Source organism: Phoenix dactylifera, chromosome 3, assembly GCF_009389715.1.
Source record: "Phoenix dactylifera cultivar Barhee BC4 chromosome 3, palm_55x_up_171113_PBpolish2nd_filt_p, whole genome shotgun sequence".
NCBI lineage: Eukaryota > Viridiplantae > Streptophyta > Magnoliopsida > Arecales > Arecaceae > Phoenix > Phoenix dactylifera.
In genome coordinates this window covers 11,831,556-11,843,730 of record NC_052394.1, presented here as the reverse complement: position 1 = coordinate 11,843,730, position 12,175 = coordinate 11,831,556, and the positions used below count along the sequence as shown (strand labels likewise).

The following is a 12,175-nucleotide window of genomic DNA, read 5'->3' as shown; positions in this document are numbered from 1 at the left end:
AACAAATGACTCCCAAAAATAAATTGAGGAATGCGGCCAGTCAGAGTCAAATCGAACTGATTGGCTCTCCTTGCTGCAGAGGCGCTGCTGAGTTTGATTCAGGGTGGGGACAACCCCATTGGATAAAACAAAAAACCATTATGGATAAAGTTAAGGAGGCTTCCACATATCAACAAATGGAGAACCTGGATAAAGCCCAACTCTTAACTGGTATCTGAAAGCAGAGGGCCACAGCCCCTTGGTTTCTGTGAGGGCCCCTTGCTCTTGCACTGTTTTTTTCTTTTTTTTTTTTGTTCTCATCCACAACTGCCCAGCTGGCATCCTCATTTGGTCACCCAATTCCAACCCCCTTCTTTGTATAAAAATGCAACCAGTGGGGTGAGGAAGGAACCAAGGGGTGGTAATGGAAGAGCAGCAACAAGCAACGAAGTTCAGGGTTGTGAAGGTGGACTCAGAGGAGTCATGGAACCACTTCATCACCCAAGCCAACAACCAAGGCAGCCCTGTGAGCTCCTGCAATCTCCTAAACTTATTTGAGATTTAATTTGTTTTAGTTCTACTAGGCAATATTCAACATAGGCACTTCATCTTCCTTCTTAACTCTTCCTTGTATATGTGGATCTTAACATCTCTAATAGAAGAATTTTGTTTGGCTATGTCCTTTAATAATCGACCGGCTATGTATAACATTTCCTAGTTCTTTAGTTTTCTCATGAGAGAGAGAGGGCAAGTTTTTATTTTTTTAAAATGAAAGATAAAAAGTAAGAGAACTACCAAAAGGTTAAGTAGAGATGGGAATCTTATCTCAGATTGAACGGAAGGATCAACTTGAAAGTTTGGTAGATTTTCTTACCATCATAAAACAATAAGCTTAATTAAGAATATATGTAATTTATTCTGATTCGGTTGCTGCAAAATATTTTTGCAGGTTTTTGTTCACTTCAGTGCTTCATGGTGTGTCCCATCACTTGCCATGAACTCCTACTTTGAGGAACTGGCGATGACTTACCAGGATATTGTGTTTCTCTTGGTAGATGTCGACGAAGTCAAGGTACTTTTTTTTTTTAAAAAAAAAAAATCATAACAATGATGCTAAGAACATTAGGAAAACAATATCTTTATGAAACTTTGTTTACTTTCCTTCACTAAAATAAAAAAGAAAAAGAAAACAAGGATATTTAAACTTTTATGTTGATAGATCTAGTTCGGGGCCTTTTTTTTTGCTACTATGTTTGATCATTTTTTGCATTACTCCGACTGATTGCTGCAAATGAAATGGACTCCTGTGTTTAGATCCTGCTAGAATTGCTGGTGCTCCAAAGAACTGTCTAGGATTACCTATAAAATAAAAGGGAAAACTAATGGAACTTCATTGTGCCTCCCAATCACTAAGGTTGTAATGGCATTCTTCTCATGGGTGACCCACCTGAGTAATTGGGTTGCACAGAATTGTTGAGCACTGTTGACGGGGCCAAAGTTACTTGTTCAATTGCTGATGTATCGCACCATTTTGCGCCGTTATCAGGTGGGTGATACAGCTGCACACACATACACACACACACAAAAAAAGGGTGGGTGTTGCATCTCTGTTGTTATCTTATCACATAAATTTAAGGCCACCTGAGCATTTTCCTAGGGATATTCTTGCTTCATGTGTTGAATTAGTCTATGTCACAACAGCAATATTCTCCAAATTACCAAAACATTTGCAAATTATTCATAATTCCTTATTTGAATGGTTCTTTGCATTATTCTTGTGTGATTCAGTGATCTAAAACCATTGATCACTTCCTGAATTTTACAAGTTTTGCACAAGTTATCTGATAAACACACAAGATTTGTAGTCAGGTGGTGTTTTCATACTTCCATGCTTGGTTTTGTGTAGGAGCAACTAACAGTATTCCAATGATTTTCTTGCAATATATATATATATATATATATATATATATATATATATATATATATATATATGTATATAATTTTTGATTTTTTTTTAAAATTTATGTTGCTCTCTTTAAAATCAGAATTATCTGGCTTCTTCCTAAGCTTCCAGTTTTTGAATGCTGAATCTTTTCCAATCCAAGTGTTTTCAGTACCGAACCCGTAGCTCTGTCGTTAACTAATAAGTTTAAATCTTTCACGGAACTTTTCAATGTGTCATATTACTTCTTTGCATCTATAATTTTGTAAAATTTTGCCGTTGATACAAGAATTATACTTGTTGTAACTAGAGTTGTTGTGAAATGTTGTCTTTGGTGATATATCAACAGGGGGTTGCTTCTAAGATGGAGGTGAAGGCAATGCCTACCTTTGTGCTGATGAGGAATGGGGAAGTGGTAACTAGGTTTGTTGGAGCAAATCCAGAAGAAATGAGGAAGAGGATAGATGCTTTTGCCCATTCCCTTCTTCCAACGAATATGGATGAGTAGTTTGCAGGGTGTCACAATAAGACCAAACTGAAAAAGGAACAACCATGGTGTTCTCTGTTTCTTCTGTTCAAAATTTTTAAATATTTTTAATTAGATGTAAAATACGTAGGGTTGTATAATAATAGTGCAGTCCTAAAGCATTTTGATGCTTAAAAACAGTGAAAGTACTAAACATTATTCTATAATATTCATGCATAATCCATGACCAGAGTCCAAACCCAATGGATGAGCATAGAGGCTTCTTACATTAAAATGACTAGTATGTATGTAGTATGTAAAATGTATATGCTTTAATCAAATGGAGGGCTGCTTAAATAGTAAGGAAGTCAAACTCTTTTATCTTCTCTGGAGGTCTTAGAAAATCACAGATTGGCTTTGAAGTCCAACCTTTTCCAATATATATTAAACTAGAATTTGAGCAGATGAAATGCATGTTTGAGAAATGATATAAGATTTTAAATTATAATACATATAAATAATGAAAACAATGTTAACAGTAATTAGATTTTTTTATTTGTTTGTTGATTTTTTTTTCCTGTTAGCTGACTCTCACAAATATCATAATCAAATATTTCCTTATCTATCTGTGGCTAGTATTACTATTTTTTTGTTGTTGTTTACTCCCATAAATTTTCCATTATAGTATTTCCTCTATATATTTGCAAAATGATTTTAATTTCTTTATTTTATTTATTTATTCTCACAAACTGATGGTCAGACAATAGAAAAGGAGAAGGATTTTTTTGGTATTATCCCAAAATAAAATATCCTATTATCTTTTTACCTCTCTGTTTACTGTATGTATATTCAAGTTTTTCATCATTTATTTTCTTCTTTTGATATGACCATTTTATTACATGCTTGTAACTAGTAGTTAATTTTTTTTTCTTATTGTGTTGGAAGTTGAGATTTTTGATTCTCTATTTATTTATTGCTACGATTATAGTTAGGTAAAATTTCCTTTTTGTGTCCAAAAGTATGATTTTAATTTTGTTTCTTCTCTGTATACAGCCAGGATCATATATGTAATCGAGAAAAAGTGGAAGGATGTATTCGGAATTTAAAATTAATAAAAAAAGAATTTGAGAGGAACACTCCTAGATTTCAAAACTTGTAACTTAAGTAGTAGCTAAAGACGTTTGCAATAAAATTTTGAAATCGTCATTACTTATCTATTTATTCTCACAAAATGGTGGTAAGAGAATAATAGAAAGAGAGGTATATTTGAATTATGTCACTAAAAGAAAATAATCTATAATATTTTCCATATCTGTTTATAGTTGGTATTATCAATTTTTTGTTATTTATTTTCCATCACATTTTTTTTGTATGAACATTTCCTTGCATGTTTGTAATTAATTTTTTAATTCTGTTCTTTCCCAGAAGCCAATATTTTTTTAATTTGTTTATTGCCATTATTGTAATTGGTGGAAATTCTTTATTTGTTTTAAAGCTGGGATTTATTTTAGTTTCCTTATTCGTATATATTATTGGCAGTTCATTGTGAGTCCAAATTTAGCTAGGATTATATTCCAATTTCCATGTTTTTATTTGTTCTATTGTTATCCCACAATAATCTAAGCTAGATTGGGGGATTGTTGGGAAAAATCTTATTTTAAATAAGCAACCAAGAATCTCCTTGTTTGAGTTTGAAGAGGAGCAGGTGCTAGTTTTCATATAAAGGTTTATATCTTAGCTAAAGATTGAGATCTGGTGATGTATTAGAAACGGATCACGTCACACACTACAAACTGTTGTGAGGTGACATTATTAAAAGCAGGTCGATTAGTCACAAAGAAAAAGAGGTTTGAGTACCAAGACAATCTAGATAAGGATGAAATGGGCCAACAAGGATAAGTCCAAAATTTAGTGGAGGTGTATTGGACTGAGAGCGATATTAGCTAAGAGTACTGGCCGATTGGGGCCATCAAAGCTCAAGTTATAAAAAGACTAAACAAGCTAGTTGAGAAGGATTAAAAATTAATATGCAATCAATTGGCATATCACTTTACTGCAGGCTGAATATGAATGCCCAATTCATCTCTAGGAAGTTTGAAGTTAAAGTTGCTACTTGATGAAGAAGAAAATGAGATAGCAGAAGTAACCAACTGGGGCGTGACAAAAGGGATAAAGACATCTTCAGGTGGTTAGCAGTAATGTGATGGTAAGAGATGTATAAATGGAAAATTGAGAAATGAAAAGCATGGCCTTTTCTTCCATCAATTGAATGAATTTATGAAATTATCAGTTTAATTTTATATTTCAATTTTCGATTTCAATTTAATCATCCTCACCTGGTCTTCGGTAGCTTAGGTAGTATTCCAATCCTTAAAGTTCTTGAACTTAAAGGCAATGGAACCTATCAACTTTTCTTCCTAGTTCTGGTTACGACCTGTTACTTGATCCAACCATAGATTTGTCTCCTTCTTCATCTCATAAAATGGAGGAAATTCTTGTGCCTGTTAGAGAAGGAGGTTATGGTTTATCGTGTGTGCACGCTATTGAAAAGAGCTTTTGTGAGGTATTTGATCCAGTTTTTGTAAATTTTATTAATATTTTTCTATTTTTTTCCAAATTTATCCTCCTCAATTTTTTGATTTTTTCTCTTAAATTTTTTCCCTCTTTTACTATTGGTGCTTGTTCGTGGTGATCTTAGGCTGACCAATTTTATTCTGCAAAATAATCATATCGTTCTACATATTATCAAATAGTTTGTAGATTTTCTACATATATAGCGAGGACTTATTTATGCAACTAAGGAAAAAAGTGGAAGGGTATTTTGAGATCAAAAAATGATAGATGGAACTTATTTTCAGATTTTGAAACATATTTTTATATAATACAAATGTATTTTGTTGGAAACTATTTATTTATTTGTTTGTTTGTTTGTTAATTTATTGCTGAAATTATTATAAGATGATTTTTTTCATTTGTCTAAAACCAGGATTTTGATTTTGTTTCTTTTTCATATACATAGCCAAAATGTATATGTAATTTAAAACAACTTGAAGGTTTTTTTTTTTTTTGGTAGAGAAGTGGAAGGTGTCTTTGGAATAAAAACTAATGATAGATAAAATCTACTAGAAATATTTTGACAATCAGAAATATTATGTTTACTATTAATACAAATAAGTAGATTCTGATTTTCTTTTCTTGCTAGCGGCTTTGATGCAAAACTTTTTTAGGATTTGTTAGATATACTACTTTTCGAAGTTTCTAATCTTTCAAGGGCAGGTGCTATGGGTACTCAGTTTATAAGAGGATTTTGATGTCTCCTTCCACAAAAAAAAGAAAGATCAATCTGTCTATTGGTTGTATTAGAGCTCTCAAAATGGTAATCTAGTCATTAATAATGAGTTTTGTAATGTTGGTTAGCCAAAATTTAGGATTGCAACGAAAAAACTAGGGCATATTGTGTCATACAATTTTTTCCTCTAGTGGACAAAGCATAGTTGGATTCTGGTAGTGGAGTTGCAAAGTAGGTGAAGAAAGAGATGGCCACCTTAGAACAGATGTGGAAATACAAAATAGTGGATTTTTGGGTTACATCACTCTCTCCAATTATTATTATTTTCCTTTATCTCTCTTTTATCTATTTTCTTCTCTCCTTTTTGTATCCATTTCATTTCAAATAAAACATGCAGTGGTCTATCTCACTATTTTGCTCAAAATAGAATAATCAGTTGTGTCATGCAAAACACTGAAAATAACATCGATTTTTCTGTCTTTAGGGTACTAAAATTCGAGTAAAGTTTAGAATTTTAGTAGTTGCTGTATTTTAAAATAAATAGAAAATTTATAATAATACTTTTCTGTGCTATAATCCACTCTTGGAATCTTGGAGGCAAATGGAGAAATACCTTTCCAAGCCTTTAGATAGTTGAGAGCTTGAGATCAGGGAGTCACTCACAGTGAGGATCTCAAGAATACTAGAACATAGAGCTTGCTTGATGCAGATATAAAGATCAAGATTAAGAGGGATAGAGGCCCGAGATTTTTTCTGGCCTTCCTTGAACCCTTCTTTATTTGGATGCATGATTTGAGGGTGCAGAGAATAGGTACAAGAAGAGTGTTCAATTCCCCTATAAGAGAAGCACACCAAGGTGTTTCGATAAGTATTTTTACAATGGCCTGCTTCTTCACAACAAAAACAAGCCCCCGTTTTAAAGCAAGAAGGGCATGGCCAACACCAACTCTGCAGTTGATGAGGTTGTGGAATAATTGGTGGGGAGTAATAGGAGACATTCTCCATACTTTCTCGTGATTTGGCAGGTTGTATTCACGTTAGAGCTACTCGCCCCCCCCCCCCAAAAAAAAAAAAAAAGGTGGGGATTTAAGAACTTAATTAACAAAAATATACCATCTTGGAAGGAGGGATTAGTCCTCTGAGCATTAAGTGGAGGAAACGAGGCTTGGGAACAAGGTGAGGGCTAAGATCCTTGACCCTTCGGCGAGGAGAGATTTAGGAGCCATAAACGCTTTTGAGAATCCATGAGAGGACCTCCATGCTCGGGCACAGGTTTTCCCCGGTGCTTCTCTCGAACTGTTCACTTCTTTTCATGAAATTCTTTTCATTTTTTTGCAATATTCATTTGCTTCATTGCAAAGCACAAGTTATGATGTCAATTCTGAGGGAGCCATAAGTATACAACACACCTACTTATAGACATTTGAGTGAGACATCTGAATTACTAAAGCATTTTTGTATTAACTACTGATGTTGAGTAATTATCTTGTTATAAGAAATTGAGACGAGTCTCCATGGGCAACATCACCTAAGGTAGTGTCGTAGACAAATTTGCATGGCAAAAAAATTAAAATTATTTCTAACACTAGCGGCTGTTGCTTGAAGACTTTCATTTTTCTTTAATAGAAAATGGCTCAAATACATTCATTTTTGCCTTGAAGCCCGCCAACATGGGCTGCAACGTACACAGCCATTCAGTGCCAACATACAACATAAGGAAATGAAAATACATTGAAACAAGGGTTTGATAGTGGGGAATAATTCCACAACTTTCGATTCTTTCATGTCATATATATCAACAATAGTAGCTAGGCACCAACTGGACACAGTTATTTCAGTTTCCATGCAAGAATTAGAGCACTGCATGATTTCACAGTAGTATGCCGGCCTGTTCCTACATAGATCCGGTCCCTAACTTCCTGTAACTTGATAGCTGGTAAGCCATAAAAAGTTCGGGTAATTCCATAACTAATATGCTAACTGGACATATAGGCCAGTGCATGGGGTGGCAAAGTTAATCATTTCGTTTCTACGAAGAACCGAGTTCATGTAACATAGCATGACCTCAATTTGAACCACCTCTTAGAACAAATCAGCTATAAAGTTAGATAGCCCAACCGTTGTTTGTAGCCATCTTTGCTCAAGGCCTACTCCATTCTACAGGAAGCTTAACTTTCTTTGTCCTTGATCAGATAAGCGTTTGGTGAACAACTGGCTACTACAGGAGTGGTTTCATCCCCTTTGTGAATCGGATTTTGTGCCTTTTCTTTACCAAAAAAACAGATAACGTGCCACAATCTTAGAGGCTCCACATGAAACTCAGGCTAATGGGTGTAGATGGAAGGTCCATTTAGCAACATCGTTCTGTTACTTTTCTCCTTTTTTAATCTTCTTTCCCCTCGGTCTCTTATAGGCTTTCACGTGAACCAGAGACTAGTGGACCAACACCCAACAACAAAAACAAATCAAGGGAGCCCCAACTGCCCCCTCCGCCCTCCCTCTCCCTCTTCTCCTTCTCATCTTCCTCTCACTCTCTTCCATCCGAGAATCTCAAGAGGAAGGAAGAAGAAGGAATGTGTTACGTTGGGAAGGCCACCAAGATCTTCCTCTTCATGGTTGGGGTGCTGGCTGTGGCTGGACTCGTCATGGCCCTCGGCCTCCTCCGCCGCAGCTGGGATCAAAAAGAGGTTCGTCCATGCCATTCCAACGTCGCCGGCTGCCACCCCATTTTCCCAGACCCCATTCCGGCCAACACCGCCGCCGCCCCCATCCCCACTACCCCCACCAATCCTGGCACCCCAACCACTGCAGCCACCAACCCTCCTGCCGCCGCCGCCACTTCGACTGCGATTCCGCCGTTCCTCAGCCCGCCCAGCCCCACCTCTGCCACCCTTGGCCCGGTCCATGCATAGAGGCCCAACCATCTCTAGCTATATTCCTTAAATCTCTAACCCACGTCACAAACTCATAGCTTAGTTCATCTTTTACTTTATCCATCTTTGCTATTTGTTTCTTCTTTAGTTTGTGTTGGTCTCAACGATTTTTTTTTTTTTTCCAATTTGGGAGCAGATGACATTATCTTTTGTCCCTTCTAATGTGAGAAATATACTTGATTTTGATGGCTAGACTCTTTTTGTGATAATCAGCTGTATAAGAGCGATTGTTGTTGGCTAGCTGGAAGAATTTCTTAGCTAATTGTTGTTTGTACATTAATTGTGTCTGAGATATTGTGCTTCTTTAGGAGCATTTTAGGAATGTTAATGAAGAGCAGCAGTTAAAGTTGTGTTATTTGGACCTGGTGTGATTTGGAAATAATTGGATACACTTTTCCTCCCAGAATTTTGTTCCAGAAATCATACAACTTGGCACATAATCTACTATATAACATGATTATTATGCGTAAGTTATGAATTTGGCTACGTATTGACATGTCATAGATGAATTTTGACAATTTCGCTGATTAACCTGGAGCTGAAGGCGAGTTATATCTGGCATGAACCCTATGAAAGTTTTTGACCCCTCAAAAGTAAGGTTGGTTTGGAATAAGAGTGAAGTTGGAATCAAGTCACCCCTGTTAAGTCAGAGAAAACATTACCCTGGTTCAAATCAGTCCAGTATAGTGGGCCTTCCTAGAAACCTAATTTGTGTCTATGTGATGATATATAGCCTGATTCTAAATATCTTCAAGCTAATGTACATGAAATCATTTGATACGTTCATATGCCCCGCCCAGGCTTATGGATTCAGCCAATGAATGAAAATATTTAAGATTAAAGAACTTGTACCACCAAAAGAAGTATCGGATTATTTTTCTCATGATGCAAACTATGCCAATATTGTGCATGTGATTGGTGTTAAGGCATGCTCGAAGGAATAATGTGGAGCCATCTCAAACTATGAGCAGTTATAGTCCAATCTCTAGGAGCACTACATTTAAATAACAAGTCCATCTAGACCATTTTTCCAATTGTTTCAATCTTAAGCCCGGTACTTCGAACAAGAAATCACCCATGGCATAAAATTAACCAATAACTACATTGATTAGGTGGAGGATTGGATAGTAGATAATACTTGTGAAATTGGTAAGAATCGTGACCTGAATCTAGAGACTCTCAAAGAGTTGCTGACATGTGTCCTTTGTTACGATTGATGCCTAAATCTTGGCTGCAATAGAGGAGACCTGAAGAGCATCAGTCGACTTATACATAAGGAGAAAGAAGAGCAAAGGAGGTCGTCGGAGATGATCTAGCCAAAAGGCCTCCGATGCCTAAGTTAGACAGGGCATTGAGAATAGAAGAAGAAAGAAAAGAGAGTATAGTATAGAATAACCTTTGTCTTGCATCCCTAGTACGCTGGCCCCCTTTTATAAATGTAAAGTCCTTATCCCACTAGGGTTGGACTCTTTAGAGCCTGAGTCGGAGTAAGGAACTATCTCTAAGTTTTCTTTATATAGATCATCTTTAGAATAATAGTACTACCAAAATTGACCTCCTACTAGGCCACGTGTTAGCTCATGATAGGTAGGTTGATTTTAGGTCACATTATATGCCCCTACTTCCGAGTTTGAGCTATTTTTTCTGATTCGGATGAAGAAAGTAGTCAGATTAGTCAATTATAGGTAGGTTTGGGCTTATATTGTCTCGTCCATTTTTTAAAATCACGGATCAGAAGTGCGATTAGGCATACAAACCTCAGATAGTCTGGGCCATGAACTCTTTCTATTTTAGGATCTATTAGGGTCGGCTTTTTGTGTTGAGAGTTGTTAAGGTCAACTTTTCAACCTAAGAGCCGTTAAGGTTAGCTCTTTGATATAGGAGCCGTTAAGGTCGGCTCTTCAACTTGGGAGCTATTCAGGTCGACTCTTCGACCTGTGCAAGGTTAGCTCTTTGACCTATGATGCCAAGACGCGTAGGTTGTAGCTCCGCTGGCCAAGAGTACTTGAAGGTTTGGCTCCCATGACACTAGGACTTGTAAGTCGTAGTTTCATTGGTTAGGATTACTTGGAGGTTTAACTTCCAAGACGCCAAGATTTGCAGGTCATAGCTCTGTTGTCTAGGAGTACCCATAGGTTTAGCTCCCATGATGCCAGAATCTATAGGTCATATCTTCTCATGCCAGAAGTACTCGTAAATTGAGCTCCCATAATGCCTCAGACCCATAGGTCATATCTTCACAAGCTAGAAGTACTCGTAAGTTTAGCTCCCGTGATGCTTGAGATGTGTAGGTTATATTTTAGCAGACATAAAGTACCTGTAGGTTTAGCTCCCATGCGCTAGAGACCTATTGTTTGTATCTTCACAACCTAAAAGTACCCATAGGTTTAGTTTCCATGATGCGAGGTTCTATAGGTCATAGCTCTGCCAGTCGGAAGTACCCGTAGGTTTATCTCCCTAAGCACCAAGATCTATAGGTGGTAGCTCCGTTGGTCCGGAGTACCCATAGGTTTAGCTCCCAAGATGCCAAGATTTGTAGTTCGTAGCTTCGCTGGCCGAAAGTACCCAGAGGGTTGGATCCCAAGATGTCAAGATCTATAGGTTGTAACTCTACTAACCAGGAGCACCCATAGGTTTATCTCCCATGATTCCAGGATTCGTAGATCATAGATTCACAAGCCGTAAGTACCCATAAGTTTAGCTTCCAAGATACCGATGACCTTAGGTTGTATCTTTGCTGGCCGAAAGTACTCATAGGTTTATCTCCCATGATGCCTGAGACCCGTAGGTCGTATCTTCACAGATTAAAAGTACCTATAGGTTTAGCTTCTATGATGCCTAGGACCTATAGATCGTATCTTTGCAAGCTAAAAGTAGCTATAGGTTTAGCTCCCATGATGCTTGAGACCCGTAAGTCGTATCGTTGCAGCCCGAAAGTATCCAAAGGTTTTGTATCTTCATTGGCCAAGATAGATCTAAGGCTTGAATTCTGAAGAGTATGTGAGCTGCGAAAGCTAGATCTTATGCATTTTGAAACTATTCACAAGTGGTTGGATCATAAATATTTAATTCACACATGGCGCATATGCACATACCTATTTGAAGCCTACGAGAAGCTTTGCAACTCGATCATTATCTTGTCGTACCTGCTTAGGTTCCAATATCAGGTCACCAAGCTCAATAGATTTTGCCATTTTGCATGCTAGTGGAGCTGGTTGATATGTTGGATTCATCCAAAATAGTAAAAATTTGCAAAGAGGCATCAATTTTATCCATAATTGAAAGTATGTGATGATGATCCAAATAAATAAATGTAAGAAACCAGTTGTAGAAATAGAATTAGGGCAAAAAGAGACCAAAGACAGAAAGAGCACACCTAAAAATAAGAGAACTCATCTGAAACGGTTCAGAACCAACTCAAAAACTGGGTCAATAGGACGGTCGAAAGAATCTAACCGGTTCAGACCAGTTTGGTCAGTGCAGCTGAGCTACATCGATCTCCATATGTTGACATGGCATCAATGATGACATGTCTGATGACACGTCAAATGATGCGACAATTGATG

At 36.9% G+C, this 12,175-nt stretch overlaps 1 protein-coding gene across 1 annotated transcript; it reads left to right on the top strand.

Annotated features, from left to right (window-relative positions):
• The first annotated feature begins 302 nt into the window (after positions 1–302).
• LOC103696579 (thioredoxin-like protein CXXS1) lies at positions 303–2,651 on the top strand. Its single transcript, XM_008778251.4, has 3 exons — positions 303–505; positions 929–1,051; positions 2,271–2,651. The coding sequence occupies exons 1-3, from the start codon at positions 404–406 to the stop codon at positions 2,427–2,429; spliced, it is 384 nt and encodes a 127-aa protein (XP_008776473.1). The 5' UTR covers positions 303–403; the 3' UTR covers positions 2,430–2,651.
• The last annotated feature ends 9,524 nt before the right edge of the window (positions 2,652–12,175 follow it).